Below are 15,881 nucleotides of genomic sequence, written 5' to 3'. Positions count from 1 at the left end.
CCAAGTGTGAAGCTACAGGTACAAGCAAGAGGGGAATGAAGGGAATAATTACCAGCTTCTCCAGGTGAAAGCCCTGTTAAAACTTCAATAAGCCAATTAGGGGCCAGGGTGCATGTGTGGGGAGAGTCTCCCCCACCTATAACTGATTCCCACCAGGCAATTAACAGAAATAATTTCACGGAGAGGAGGATAAGAAATGGCTCTTAGAAATTGTCTTAAGTTGGGGGGGCCTGAAACAGCACGACTGCTGCAATGGTCCTCATCTACTCCAACCTCCCTGCTCACTGTGTGGCCTGAAAATGTTGGTGGGGCTAGGAGGAGAGGGAGGAGGGAGGGAAAATGGCAAAGAAAAAGGAATCGCTGGAGCTTTACACCTGGGCAGGCTTTGAGAAAGTGAGGGCTGGAGTTCAGAGCTTCTTGTAAGGCTGTGTGTGGGCCCAGAGCACTGAGCTCCAGGAGGCTGCTGGGTCTGGGGAAGGCAGCAAAGATCGAGCTCAGGGTGTCTTCCCCATGGGGGCGAGGGGGAAGGATAACAGCACTGAGCAGAGTAGGGAGGGGAAACGTGATGGGTGTGAAGGCTGGAAGTGGGTGTGCAGATTGGTGAGAACTGAATGCCAGGCCCTCAGAGATCTGCCCAAGATGCATGATAGTCTGTAGGTACAAATGGTGTCCAGTGTTCAATACTGTGCTTGTATGTCATGCAGGGATCATGTTTTTCTGCTGCTCTGTCAGCAGCTTCACCGGTTCCTTCCTTTCAATTAATTCCAAAAACTCAGGGAATTTTCTCAAGATAGAGATTTTATGAAGTTATCTTGCAACTCCTGTGTACTGTATTGCAGATGGCATGTGCAGCAGTTGGAGGTAGAGAATGCTGTCTGGTGGGTATGTCACAAGAGTCTTGACCATTGGTGTTTGAAAGGCTGCTCTGGGGAGTAGACCAAGAATAGAGCATCGGATGAAGGTGCTACAGATAACTGAGATTTCTGTAGTGATGTTGAAAGGGAGAATGCATTGTGTGAATAAAGGAGTTGAGACAGCAGCTGTGGTTATTTCACCTGCACTTGAAAAAGAAACAAAAAACCCAAATAAATCTTCAACTCCTCAAAACACGAATGTAACCTTAGTAGCCACCTTCTTTGAATTTCTAATGTTACAGCTTCTGAGCATTAAAAATGTTCTTTGAGATTTTGTTCTGGTTACTGATATAACTGTGCTGTAGTGTCATTTAACCACCTAGTCTCAAACTGACCTGAAAGTCCCTGGATTTCATATTTTTTTCTTCTCTCCCCCCCCCCCCCCCCCCCCCTTCTCCTTTTCCGCAGAAAGCTCTCTGTGGTAGGAATAGAGAGCTGTATCTCTTGCACAGCCCAGATTTTAGACTCAGAAGTGATTTCTCACTTGAGCCATGTTTCTTCATTATTCAGCTTCTAAGATGTAACCCCAGTGGTTGCAAAGAGAGCTCTGCTCACAGAAAGGCCTGGTAGGCATGCACAGACAAATCAGTTTTGGCACAGGCTTTGATTTTTGGTGCAAGTTATTCAGATCAATGCCTGAATTATGTTCTGGATTAAATTTCTGTTATGGTTAAGGAGTCTCTTTTTTCCTGTAATAACAGTAATAACTTGAGCATCATTTGGGGCTTAAATTTGGTCTCAAGAGAGATAAGGAGTTCTTGTACAAAGATCTCTGCATGAACAACTACTCCACACCTGGCAAGCCCAGAAGTTCGGGGAGTGAGGAAAGATGAAGATTGTTGGACGTACCATGTGAATATGTATTTTACACTGTTAAAAATAGGTTATCAAGACTTTCCTTCAATAAAGGAGCAGGGTTTATGTCAAATACTTGTACAGCTACAAAAACAATTCTGTTTGAAGTCTGAAAAATGACAGCAGTATACTGTGAAATGCACTGTTCTAAAATTCCTCTTGTACAGGAACACTCGGGATCCTCAATCAACTTTTATAAAGCTAGCCTGAATGTGATCCTCTTTTGGACATTTGCTTCTTTCTAAAAGTGTGTGTCATGTGGAGTGTGGGGGAAAGCAATGATGTTCAGATATGAACAGCCCTAGGAACATCAGAACTCTTTGGTGAATTGAGTCACTAGTTTCTAATCAAGGGTATTTGAAGAATGTGGAAGAGTGTGCATGTATTTGTCCTGTCTGGAACCTTTGTCTTGATGTCATTGAGCTCAGTTTTTTTGCCAGAAATGAGGATGGTGCCCTGTATCTGGTGGCTTGTTTTCACGGAACTCACCTACTGCAGTGCTGCTGAAGGGACAGTGATCAAGGTTGCAGGTGACTTGGGCACTGAGTATGAGGTGAAACTGCAAAGCAGTGAAGGCAAGATGGAGGTGTCTAGGTTGGACACCTGCTAAGCAGCTTGCTAGGGTAGGGATGATCTGTCTACCATGCCAGGAATTGGGCTTTTGGGGATATTAAAAGCTTTTTCTATTCTTCAGCCTGAGTGTCTCTGAAGTCTGGAGGAAGATACGAAGTTAGAGGCCAAAGGAGGAAGGCTGGAGAGGTGAAGCTGATGTTCCCTCTACCATGAGGCACAAAGTAAATGACCTGGGAGGCAACAACATGAGCATTTACTCTATCTCATGAGCTAGAGTTCTGCCTCAAATGGGACTTCGTGTTTCAAACCAGCATCTCTACAGTGTTCTTCAGTACAAAATGTAAATGCCTTCTTTCTGGGCACCACTTTTTAGTGGTCCACTTGAGGTGGCATGTGAATGAGTTTTTAGTCCATCTGTTCATGCATGTGTCACTGGTGCTTTTTCAAGAGCACAGCACTACCTCTTGGAGCAGCAGTGGTTGTCAATGTTGCAGGGTTCATGGTCTTCTCTATGCATTTTCTTTCTCTCTGTGCTGAGTCCATGGTGGGGTGTGGCAGAGCTCTTCTGTACCTCCTATGTGCGACATTTATGAGGTATATCAGGAGCACAAATTAACTCTGAGTTGACTGGTGTGTTGGGGGATGCTGTAGCATGCCCATGAGCTCAAAGAAGTAGCAGGAAACCTGCCAGAGCTTTCCAGTCTGTTTCTGGAATAAGCCTGGCTATTTGCCTTTTAGCTGCTGGGTATTTTCAGCAAGGTTATTCAACAGAGGTGAGGCTGTGCTGCAGTGGGATTCTTCTGCTTGCTCAGGTGAGCTTTAGGTGCAACTGTCTTACCTACTGATTTTAGTTGAATTTGTGGTTACAGAATGTTAGCATATAACCCAGCTGTATTGATTTCTCACATACTGAAGATGCTTGGTTCAATTCTCTGGTCATCCTGTGAGAAGTACGAAGTACGGCTAAAGGAGCTGGTCTGGAACAGTGAAGGGGCTGCACAAGCCCTGCATGACCACTCAGTCCTGGGTTTGTCCAGCATTGCCTGCATCTAAGGCAGGTGGGATTTCTTGCATGTTTGTGGTGCCTGCTTGCTCATAAAGAAGAAAATGCTAAACTGATGCCTTGCTGTTTTTTTTTTTTTTCTCCTTGCAAATTAAATGCCCCTGGGTAAGGAGCACTTGCTTCCCTGCACTCTCTGTCTCTCTCCCTTTGTGTGTATCTGGTCTGTTGGAGAAGTCTCATGCTGGAGGTGGTGAAACTCCCTCCCGGTGCTGGGTTTCTGACCCCCTCATCTCCCCTTCACAATGTTGTTACTGTTGCATCTGCTCTTCAGCAGGGGCTCCATCAAGTTTGTGTGACCTTAGCACTGTATTCATGCTGGAGGAGTTACCTTCCATAATGATGTCAACTGATGAGGTTGGTGGGATGGTGGCGGCCGCGATAAGACATGACATGTTCTAATGATTCGCCTTAGCGAGCTGCATGTGTGTGTTGGGGGGGCACAGAGGGGCTTGGAGAGGGGAGGTGGGGGCCCCACAGGTGCCGACAAAGACTTTGACCTTTGCTGCTATAATATCAGTGTTTCACAGGCAGGGCGGTTCGGTAACCCACTTTCAGCCCATCAAAAATTGATTTAATTGCAATTTTTTCCCCCAATTAGGAGCACTGGAGCTTAACTAATTGGAGTAATAGAGAGTAATAAGGCTCTGATAAAAAGCCTTCCTCTGCCTCCTTTGTATCTTGTGTCATCGCCTGTCAGAGGTCAGAGAGCTTGCATATTCTATTAGGCAGAGTTGCCTTCATTTGTACAAATTAGTTTACCCAACAGTAATTAAAATGCCAGTGCGGGTCGGGGAGAGCTGAATACAATTGATGGGCACGTTGGTGAAGGATTTGACAGCTCCGGTGGCCTCCCTTGCCAAAGCGTGTCAGTGCTGAATCAAAGGCTACACAAACCCACAGACCCGTGCGTTTAACCCGCAGCACCGTCGGCACCAACTGCTCTCTCTCTTCTCCTATCTCCCTTTTGGACCTGCTTTCTCTTCTTCTTCTTTTCTCATCTCACTTGAGACTTTTTAAAGTACATGTTTCCCATCTTTGAGCTGTCCTTTCTGTTGATCGCTTTCATAACACTGCTACCAACCCCCCATCCTGTCTCCCTGGGTTCTCCCCCTTCTCTCCCCCCACCTTCCACATTCCCAGCTGCAGGGCTCTGTCAAGTAATAACTTCTTTGTTTCCCAGTCCAATGAGTCTCCATATATAATAGTTTCCAAAATGGAACAACGATGTCCAATTCCAGGGGGCGGGGGAGCGCACCAGGAGGAAGGAACAGGCTCTTGCACGTGTCAAGCAGATTCTGGATTTGAAATCCCTGAAGAGCAGAATAGAACTAGAGAAGCAATCTGTTTACAGTACAGGGGAAGGGCACAAGCCTGGGGCACAGGGGAGGTGTAATGAGAAGTGGGAAAGGACCTGTTTTACCCAGGTTTCTTCAATGACTTTGCATTGTCATTGAGTATTCCCAGCTCAGGCAGGACCCACTCTGGAGGCTGGGTTGATAGTGGGGAAAGTATGTGTTGTTCGATGTGACTTGTATTTCTGGAGCTGAGGCTGTTTCCAGGCCTCAGGATAAACAGCGTCTTTCCAAAAGACCGATGGGCATCTACCTCTGTCCCTCTGCTTTGTTCACATGTGGCAGTGGTCTGTCCAGGATGGGCTAAAGAGGCACGCTACACAAGTCAAACTGTAGTTGGCACCTTGGGAGCAGCCATGGGATTATTGCAGCTGGAGTGTAGCCAGAGCACTACTGCTGTTGCCAGAAATGCCACAGGATCTTCAACAACCACAAGTCAGTCAGATGGAGAGTTCTTGTGTTTCTTCCAGCAGCACTGCCAAGATGTGTGTTCTTTTTCATTTCCTGGCCCAGCTTCTATTGTGGGGGGATGATGCCTAATGAAATGTCTCTTCTGCAATGTAGAGAAGGTCTGACTTCTGGAGAAGCAGGCTCTTGGTTGTTCTGTTGGGGTTTTTTCCCCTCTTGTCTATTCCTCTTCTCTCTGTCAGTAGGGAGTTTCAAATAAGAAAGAGGACATCAAAGTATCAGATGAGTTGGAAGATTCCTTGAGTTGGACCACAAACATACGCTGTTTATGAAGTATGTGTGTCCCAATGCTGTGCAACATTCTTGCTTCCTGGTTTGTTTTTTGGTTTGGTTTTAGTTCTTAGGGGATCCCTGTGAAGACAACATGCCCTGTTATGGAAGTCCTACAATGGTGGTTTTTTCCCCCTTAGAAGGGCCTATTAAAGGGATCTTGTAGTCATGGTAGCCAGCAGCTTTCAAAGAACAGAGGGAAGCTTAGTGGGGAAGGGGCTTTACATCTCCAAGGCCATCTGGAGACTGGCCATAGCAGTTTTTGTGGTGGATGTAGATGCATCTGATCAGTGTCAGTGTACATCAGTGTGTTGTATATACTTCAGGTCAGTCATGCCTGCATTAATGTATGTAGGGTATCCTGTACTCCCCTATTCCCAATCTAGTCTCTCCTCAGTCTGGCTGTAGAAAGCAGTGTGGGCAAAATGAATGACACTCTCTAAGCTAGTAACTCAGCTTGAATTGTTTTTCTTGGGCAGCTGGCAACAACGGTTGTGAAAAAGCTGTGCTTTAAGGTGGAGGGTTTTCTTATGTGCTCTGTGCTCTCTAAGACAAAAGAGCCTTGTTGAAGATAGACTGAAAGAAGCAAGCCTGATAGAAGGTTTCAGCTCTGCTGAATAAAGTTTCAGAAGTTTTGGAGCCTAGCTTTCCTCCAATCTGCATGTTGTTTTAGACATATGAAAGCTGACTCTTTTCCCTGAAGTAAAACTGTCACCTCTGAGAGGTTCCCAGTTATGAGACACTTGAGGCTTCAAGGTGTGTATCTGCAGATCAGACTCAAGGTGAGGAGCCCTGTATCATGCCCTGGAATCCAGACTTTAAGGTCAGTTCACCCTCAGCCTTCGAGAATTTCTCATTGGTACCACTTCTTGTGCATGTTGTCTTGTGAATGCTGCATTCTAATGCTGCAGTGAAGGTGGCCTGCTGTTGTGGGAGAAGTCTTATCTTTGCTTGCTAATGGGCTCAGGCTGTTAAAGATAAGGCCTGCAAACCTGATCCCGCTGAAGTATGAGACAAAATTCCTGTTGACTGAATGGAGTCAGCTTTACCCAGAAGAGACTTGTTTGTGGCCCTGAGGCCTGTATTTGATGCTGGAGAAAAATCTCTTTATCTAATGCTTTTTTCTCTCTTTTTTTTTTTTCCTCTGAGGGGGTGGGGGGTAAGGACCAAGGAGGGAAAGCTGAAGTCCAGAATTGACAGCATGAGGGAGGATTAGACCGAGCTGTTCCTCCCACCTTTTTCTCCCTGTTGGTGTGCCTCCATGGTAATTTAGACCTGTGGCAACCATCAAAGCCTTGTACATACCTTCTGCACAAAGGGGTCTGTCTCCCACGTGAGGGTGTTCTCTGCTGGGACAGAGTCAGTTTGTCCCCCAAAAGAAAAGTCTTAAGCACCCAATTGCCTGCTTGACTGACTCCCTGACTGCTATTATGTTTCTAACCACAGTAATTGACTTCAGTAGTTATTAATGGATTATGACTGGGGAGGGGGTACAAAACTCAACACAGCTTTGTAGCAGAGGGACCTCCTGACCAAAGTGCTGCTTTCCAGACATGGGGCTTGACCAACAAGTGGTTGTCTTTTGCTTGTTTTCCTCTGAGATGGGTGACATTGGCAAAAGGGAAATTTTCTCTCCTGTCCTGGACTATGGTGGAGAGAAGGCAGGCATTGAGCAGAAACTGTGTTTCCAAAGATGAAATGCTGCATACTTTCTTAATTGATCCTGGTGGCTGCTGCACAGCAACAGGAATTGGATTTTCCATAGACTCTCAGACTTTGGTCAGGGACTTACATGGAGAAGAATAACATAAGCATTCTGCAGCACCTGTATGGACAGCCCAGTGCTACAGGTACTTTGGCTGATTGCAGGTGCACTGCCAATGAACGTGGAATTTTGCATGTAAGACATCATGGTTGGAGACATTTTGAAATAGCTCTAGTTCTACAGGCATTTTCTAGCCCAAAGGGCAGCTGAGGGTCACAGAACTTGTGGACACCTCCAGGTACATGAGTTTGGGTGGAAGGATAGAGTCAGCACAAATGAGAGGCTTGGTAGCTGAAGCCCTTCCTAAGTTTTTTGTAGCTTTTCAAAATAGTTTAATGTTATCTGCTTGCCTCTTTTGCAGAATGTTTTGTCGGTGCTGCTTTGGCCTTATGGTTTGGAGAAACCAGTTGCTCAGCTAAACCACAGAGATAGGAGTAGGAGTCCTGAGTTCTGGTCTTGCTTCCATCTGGTCCTTCCCTGGCTGTGATTGAGCCTGCATTTACTACTTGGCTGCTGAGGGCTTTCTTACAGCAGCAGTAGTGCTTCTCACAGAAGTAAAGGATGCTGCAGGAATCCATTCCTGGTGCAGTAGAGGCTTGCAGACACCTTGACTTCCAAAGAAAGAATGCTGTAGAGGATCAAAGAAATTTTAAAAAACTGCTCTAGCTGCTCTTTTTACAGACATGACATTGTTTTCTTATTTTACTTTAATCTTTCAGCTGCCAGTCCTGTGTCATACTGCAAAAGTTCTTTAGGCAGAGTGTAAAGATGGCTTTTATTTAAAGCAGGTTCCATTTCCTGTGTTCATGCTATCCTTGTTGCATTGACTTAAACATAGTTTTGGCAATTTATTCTTGGTAGCTGCAATAAATATGGCTTTGTGAGAGGTCATTTGTAACTTACTTGGAAGTCCTTGTATGAGCTGCTTCCTCTTATTTGGACTGAGAATGGGAAGTTGGCATGAAACAGTGTGGTTTGGAGAGCACAGCACCCATGTTCCTGATGCTTGATTTTAAGAACTTTTTCTGTCTTATGAACTAGTATGAGGCCAGTGGGTATCAGGTGACCTCTGGAGCCGGCATGTGCAGCAGGGACATTGCATTGCCAAGAGGACTTTGGAATGGACTCTGCTGGAGGGTGTAAACTGAGCCAAATATTGCTGCAGGAGAGCCGTGCTGTCTCTAACAGAGAGTGCCTGAGCACTGGGGAGGGCAGCCTGATCCAGCTTTGAAATTGGCCCTGCTTTGAGCAGGCTGGACCAGAGACCTCTATTCTATGATTCTTTAGACCTGTGATGCTGCAGCCAGTTCACGATTGTACTCAGAAGTTGCCAACAAACAGAAGTGAGACATGAAGTAGGAAATAACAGTATTTCTGCAGCTTACAGCACTGACTGTGTTAAAACATGAAACATGCTGAGTTCTGTACTGATTCGTTTGAAAATGTTTACAGCTGTTCCTGTTCAGGTTTTCCCTTTGTATTTACAAATACATCTTTATGTCCTATCAATTCTCTGCAGTTGTGACCTGCTGCATCTGGGAAGCTTAGCTAGTGAGAGTCTTGTGGCAGCTCTCCCTTTGCTGCTGCTTGTCCCTTGTGAAATGTGATAGGACATGCTGAAATCATCTTGAACCAGAATTCAAAGTCTCTCTTGTAACCTGTTCTCTCTGCCTTGCTCATGCACTTTCTTCAGAACATGAGGATTAGAAAGTTTTTTGTTTATTTCTTTGTTTTTTCAAACAGCTCATTTGTGACGGGGACAGCCTGCTGTGGACACACCTCACCTCTGAGAATCTGGGACCTTGAGAGGTGAGTGAACTTCCAGGTTACAGGGAGGGACTTGACAAGGAATGTGAATAACAGTGCAATATTGGAAATGTTGCTAAAGGGTATCATTCCTTTCGTCAATATAGAAGATGAGATGTGTTGCACAGTGGGGGACAAAGCAAACTGTTGTGGAAAGGTGTATGTAGGAGGGTGGTTCTGGTTCAGTAACTTGGCTTTTCTTCTCAGCTTTTCCAGTTGATGGCACAGTCATCCTGGTTTCTTCCCGTTACCTGTATACAGTCAAAATATACCCATTACACCCTCCTTTTCATCTGTCCCTGTTGATGCCTCAGCCAGAGGAAGTGAGGAAGGTGATCCTTATCCTGCCATTCATCCACTTCTCTGTGGTGCTGAGAAGCCAGAGGCAAACACAGGCTCTGAAGTCACCTTGTCCTGGCTGGCAATTCCAGTAGCTCAGAGAGGTGAGGTGTGGCAACACAGTGACTTACGCACGCACGTTGTCTTCTTTGTCCTAATAAGCACTGAGGAGGTTAATTGCTGTGGCCTCTGATTTGGGGTCTTTGAGTAGTTCCTGTTTGGTGAAGGTGCTGACCTTAGCAACTGGGGAAATGTTGTTCTCAAATCTTGATGTGAGACTCAACTGCTGACAAATTTGAAACTCTCAGCCTGAGGGTCTTAGTGTTGTGATGGACAGATAGCAAATATTTCACCGGATTATTGGAAAGGCAGCCCTGCCTTCCAGGATCAGGATGCTCTGGCTAGGAGTGGCACAGATTATCCTAAGGAGTGCTGTCAGGATTGAGGTGAGCAATGGCAGAAGGGGCCTGAGGGATGTCAGTAGAGCTGTATTTGGGGAAAGGGGATGGAGGGGGGTAGGTCTGAGACCAATTGCCTTCTCATCTATAGTTTGTATAGTTTAGATTGTTTATGTCAACTGTATCAAATAAAATTTAAACCAGCTGTTTTTTCTTTGAAGCAACAAAAATACTTTGCAACAATGCATCCTACAAAGGACAAGCTGGAAGGAAAGAGCAGCAGTGTGTTTAGTTATGGTGCATGTTTCTTAGTGACCCATCCAGTGGTGCCTTTGGAGTACCCCAGAAAGATGCAGGCTGTGCTGTGATACCCCTGCCCATCAAGTCTTCTGGCTGTTCTTGAATAGAGGCATCTGACAGGGGTGAAGAGATGGGCAACCCTCTCCCCCCTGCCCCAGCCTTTCTGACAGCCTTTCCCAAGGAAGCCTGAAGAGATAATAAAGCTGTGTAGAAAATAGGATTAAGGTAATGAACAAGCACAGCAGAGTTTGATCTTTCAATAACGTAAAAGCCTGAGTGACAGGCAAATAAAAAAGCCAAGGCAACCTAGGCTGCTGGGCCTCTGTTGAAATGGCTAGAGTGTCAAACTTATTCTTCCCTCTTCACCTGTCACAGCTGGAATGCACCATGCCATTGGGTCTTTTCCTCTGCAGGGACCTGTGTGTGAGCTGGTTGACTCGTCGACATGTGCTGGGTAAGAGGCTGAGTAGGAAGCATGGCTGGGACTCTAGCATGTGAAGCTTGATGTGATCATTCATAGAAAGGGAGTACAGAGCTATCCTTCCAGGTCTTGACTCTCCATAAACTGTTCATCTTCCCAGCAGAGGTTTGGATCCATTTTCAAAGGATCCAAAGATCCCAGAAGTAACATTGTAGGGCTGTGCTCCTTTGAGGCTTTTGAATGTTGTCTCTCTGGTCTGACTCCAGGAGTGAGAGTGTGGCATGAAAACATAAAATCTTAGAGGAACCCAGGACTTAAAAACTCCTCCTGTGCTCAGTGTGTCCTGGTAACATCTGGTAGACAAAGCCGGGGCCTCTGAGTTTGCTGCTTATCCTTTTCTTGTGGCCACGAAAGGGCCCAGAGACTGACCTGCAGAGGCTGAACATGGCAAGTATATTATGTCTGAGAACAGAATCCAGGTAACTTCTGTCAAAAAATAATGACGCAGGGTAGAATGACGCATAAGGTGTGTTCTTGAAAACTACAGGATTCTTAGCACCACTGAGGTGTTTAGTGTTGTCCAGGATCAGTTAGTTCAGTTAGGAGAGTTTTCTTTGCACTGGGGGGGTGAGTAAGTAACAGTACAACTGTTTCTGTGCCATTCTCTTCCATTGGGGTAGGTGGTCTTTTTACCCAACAGCTGAGAGCTGGAACGTGCTACAAAAGGATTTAAAGCTTAAATAACCTTTTGTGTACTGATCATCTTAGTTCCAGGCCAGATAAGTCCTTGGCTGGTGCTTGTCGCTGTTGGTCATGGTATGTTTCGTATTTATGACCTTCGCTGTTCCCTGACCCTGGGGCAGCCATTCTCATCCCTCCAAGAGGAAGGGAATAATATCTTCACCTGTAAATATGTCCTGTGCTTTGAAAAGGGTTTGGTTGGTTTTGGTGTAGAGGAAATTTTTAGTGGGGAAAGGAAACGCCTCTTGCTGCATCCCACTCCCACAACTGTCTTTCATTTCTGACTCTGCTGAGATGATGGTGTTGGATCAAAGCCATAACAGGCAGCAACAAGCAATTGTCAGGGGAGTCTAAAGCAGGGGAATGACTGCATATTGCCAAGACACTGTCTCTGATGGCTGAAATTCCAGCTGCTGCTACACCTGGCCCTGTCTCCTGTAATGAAGGAGGATTTAGATTTTTTTCTTATGCTTTTGAAGCTGGCTAGCTGCACTTCTGGAGGACATCTCTCACCCCACACATGCTACATTGTGCCATCTGATTGCTTTTAGATGTGGGGAAGTGGCTGTGCACTTATTCCTGCTCTGGATCAAGGTGTGTGTGTGTGGAAGGCAGCTGTAAGTTTGGTGATTAGAGGCCTGAAAAGAGAACGGTGAGCAGTATGGGCCACACGATACTAACCTGTGTCCTTGCACCAGGTATCAGGGCTTGCTGACTCCTTGTCCTCTTCCAAGTCTCCTTGTCCTTCCTTTAGTAAAGGATATGATGGCAGCTCCCCCTCTTGCAGGTCAGGTTGCTCTGCTCACTTTTACCTTTCTCTATTCAGACTGTCCTGTCTTGTTTGCCAGTGTGAGTGTGTGGCTCAACAGAACAGCCACTTCATAGCAAGCAAGAGAAAAGGAAACGTTATTCAGATCCTCCTCCTCTTTCTTCTTCATTCTATTGCTTTTGGGAGTTTAAATGCCTTGGAAGATGAGGGTCATGCACCACTGACAGCTCCAAGGCCAGCATTTGTCATTTGCCTGCAGAGAACTGTTGCTTCCCATGTTATTGGAGTGGTCTTGCATGTTGTTAGGAGACAAATGCCCCTGTCTCAAGGATGCTTCTCCATAAGGTAGAATACTCCAGAGGTCTCTTTGCAGCAACTCTTGGAGCTATTCTGCAAAGCCTGACATTTGAAATGGACCAGTGATCTGTCTCACATGGTAGTCTTCATGCTATAAACACTTTGAATGCAGAAATCCTACAGTGTTCTTTCCTGTGACATGACATGACATGCTGCAGGGCATGAGAGCTGTGAAAACTGAACCAAAGTTAGCTGTGCCCTGCAAGCCACCCAGATCCTCTACCTTTTAAATATCCAGTCTTTGTCCAACCACTCCCCCCTTTTGAAGGCATTTTTTGGCAGAGTGGGGATTTTGTTTGTTTGTTTTCTGGGGTTTTCTTTTTTTTTTTTTTTTTTCCTTTGCTTTTATTTTCTTTTTTTTTTTTCTTTTTCTTTTCTTTTCTTTTTTTTTTTTTTTTTCTTTTTCTTTTTCTTTTTCTTTTTTTTTTTTTTTAAGAACCCTCTAATTTCTTGTTCGGTTTTTCTCCCGCTCCTGGGCCCTTTGAAAGTAGCTTTATGCCGTCACTGACACCAAACTGACACTTTGCGTTTCCCCACTTCTTATCCCTTTATGGCAACAGATGTTGAAATTTTGTATCCCTTTTATCTGTCCCTCTTTGCCCTCTTCCTGTAATTAGGTGTCCCTTGTTAGCAGTACAAAGTGGCCCGGTTTGCTGCCTGGCCTTTTGAGCCATTGTGTCGGAGCACATTTTTTTCCTCCTCTTTCGGAAGAGTTCCTTCCCCCTTAAGTAATAGGCAGGGTGTGGGCCAGAGCTGTGGCTTTTTCTTGTTTCTTTGTTCTCCATTTATCTCTGCCACCTTTTTCAAAGAGATGGAGAAAAAAAAGTAGAGAGTACGTGGAAGGGGAAGATAGAGAGTTGCATTTCTTGACCATCAGGCCCCCCTGCTCTTCAGGTGTTCAAGGCAGGTGCCTTTGATATCTGCAGGTTTTGGAGAGGTGGGAGGTAGAGGATTCATGAGAGTGACTTGGGAGTGGAGGAGAAGGGAGATTCAGGTGTATGGATGGTGCCCTCAGCAGAGGGTTGGGGAGGAGTCTCAGGTAGCCAGGCAGCTACTGAGCAGGTTAATAATCTGTTCTGCTTATAGTGCTATTGCACTGTGCTCTTTCTTTCCAAGAGCCAGCATGAGTGTTACCATCCTAAGCAGCTGGCTGAAGTCTGCTAGTGTACTGCTGCTGTATCTCTAGTGTGTGTTTCCATGGGTCCCTTGCTAGGTTACATCTGTCTGGGCCATGGAGAGCACAAGAATGAGTTGCTGTCTTTTCAACTATTGCCTTATGTTGATCTGCATCTATTTTGGTGGCTCTTCAGAGCCCATGGAGTTAAAATTGTGCTCCCTGTACTGGTCTTAAACAGCAAGTGTAATTTGAGAGTTGAAGCATATAGCACTGAACACCCTGGTCAGCTGATCACTGCCAATGATTTCCTGTTTAAATCCAGTCCTTCTTGACTTTGTCTCCTGTTGTGCTCCAGTTTCTTAATTGTGTGGAAGTAGATGAGTGAAATGAGAATCTGCAGGTCTAGTTCTTGGTTATAAGTCTTGCTGAATGTTTTCAATAAAAAAAATTTTATGTAGAAGCTTGGCTCAAGGCTTTTTAGTGTTGTGTTCTAAAATAATTTCTAGAGAAGAGCATTCTCTCCACAGCTTTGAAGTCCAAGGTTTATATAAGTTTGAGACCCTCTAATTTAATCACCAAAGGAGTTGTTTGGTGAAGGAAACACATATATTCAAAACTGGAGTTGCTAGATCAAAGGTAACTGATTCCAAGATGTGTGGGGAGTCTGTTTCACTCAGGCATTTAAACTGGATTTATCCAGTCACAGAGAAGTGGCTGCGTATGTCTGATAACAGGAGAGACGAGCAATAGCAAATATTATACTGTCATGGATACCAGTTTCACAGGATTTGGGTAGCAGGAGAACAGGTGTGGTAGATGTGGAATATTCTTTCTGGCCCTACTTTTCTATGGATTCATATGCCAAGCATCTTTTTTTTGCCAAGGAAACTCCTCCAGGTTTTGTGGGAAAGAGGCTCCCTATTCCTTACAGACTTGCATTTCTTTCTCAGCATCTCTGTCTTGGCTGACAGTTTTAAATCACAATGACCAATCCAGGCCTTGAGATCTTGAGTGTTGTTGGAAGCAGGACACCAGGCCTATGGCCAGCTTGAGCCCGTTCTGGAGAAAGCTTGCTGTTGCAGGGTGCCTGTTGAAGTGGTGGTTTCTTGGATGATTGTCCATTTTAGAAGACCTTGCTGTTTTCAGAATGCTGTCTCCTGTCTATAATGGATAGCTTCAGTCTTGTCTGTGCAATGTATTCCCATGGTATGCATGTTTTCTCAAAACTGAGGCCTTGTTGTTCTTTAGTGATTTCTGGTTGAGTTTTGGTTTTTGTGACACTGTGTTTCTGAAGTCTCTCACATAAGCTGCACGTCTTCTGCCTTTTTGTTAAGAGGGCTTTGGTCCATCTTAACCTAAATGTAAAATCATTGTAAGGGGAGGAACATACAGGTGTTTATCCTAAATCCTTTCTTCCCTATGGCAGTCTTGGCCCTGTCTCACTAGAAAGACCATGACGCCAGCTCCTGCCTTTTCAATGTATGCATGTTCAGGGCATGCTGCGGCCTTTGAACTCTTGTTCAGGCATATTTATGACAACTTTACAAGGCCCTGAACAATCAGAGAGCATGGGTGGGGGCTGGACACTCCAAGCACATCAATCAGTTTCATCCCTCTGAGCCACAGCAAAAGTAATCTTTATTTTTCCCTGGGTTGAGAGAGAATCAACAGAGGCAAGAGAGAAGAATGGGAAGGAGTGAATGAGGAACCCCCTCTGTCACTGGCTAGTGGTAGCTCATTTAAACAGATGGCTTTGTTTTGATTTGGACTCTCCATTTTTTTGTCTCCCCATTAAAGGAGACCTGCAGAGCTCTGTCCAGAAAGGGAGCAATACAGCCGCCTGTTCCCACACAAGTGGGGCGAAAGACGAGAGGCTTTGAGAATTCCCTGCTTCTTTTCCTTGCCTCCCTCTTTTTCTCTTCCTCCAAGAAATCACAGTTTGAGAATTCCCCCCTACTCCTCCCGTTGGAAAGAAAGACAGAGAAGACATTCTTGACATTCTTTGCAGAGAAAAGGGGTTAAATGTCTGAATTTGGGGGTCACCATGTTATACAAATTGCAATCTAATCGTTTTTACAAGAACACACGTGTGCTAAGAAAAGGAGCCGTGGACAAGAAAGAAAAGGGGATAGACAACCTTTTTTGTCCTCTCTTCTTTTTTTTTCCCCTCAAAGTTTTGGACTATTGTCATGTCCTGTTTCTCTCCCCTCCTCACCCCCGAGAGGGAGAACATTGGTTTTATAGTTAAATTGGTTCATAAAGCAGAAGGGCTTGGTGCCATTTCTGTTTGTTTTCCCAAATAAAAGCCCCAGCAGGGTCTCTTTTGCACCGTTGTGGCTTTATTTGAAGAAACTGGCTTTTTCCCATAGCCCA

At 45.2% G+C, this 15,881-nt stretch overlaps 1 protein-coding gene across 2 annotated transcripts in view; it reads left to right on the top strand.

Moving 5' to 3' along the window:
* FBXW4 (F-box and WD repeat domain containing 4) overlaps positions 1-15,881 on the top strand; it is a 59,499-nt gene that overhangs the window by 36,820 nt on the left and 6,798 nt on the right. The window contains exon 6 of one of the 2 annotated variants that reach the window (XM_066191049.1): positions 9,004-9,069. The exons of the other annotated variant lie outside the window; for it this stretch is intronic. Coding sequence (XP_066047146.1) covers positions 9,004-9,069 — 66 coding nt within the window. The remainder of the gene's footprint in view (positions 1-9,003; positions 9,070-15,881) is intronic. 2 annotated transcript variants of the gene reach the window in all.

The sequence above is a fragment of the Chamaea fasciata genome, unplaced genomic scaffold (assembly GCF_029207755.1).
Source record: "Chamaea fasciata isolate MVZ Bird 193981 ecotype frontalis unplaced genomic scaffold, bChaFas1.0.hap1 SCAF_9, whole genome shotgun sequence".
In the NCBI taxonomy this organism is placed as follows: domain Eukaryota; kingdom Metazoa; phylum Chordata; class Aves; order Passeriformes; family Sylviidae; genus Chamaea; species Chamaea fasciata.
This window is presented reverse-complemented; position numbering and strand designations above follow the sequence as displayed.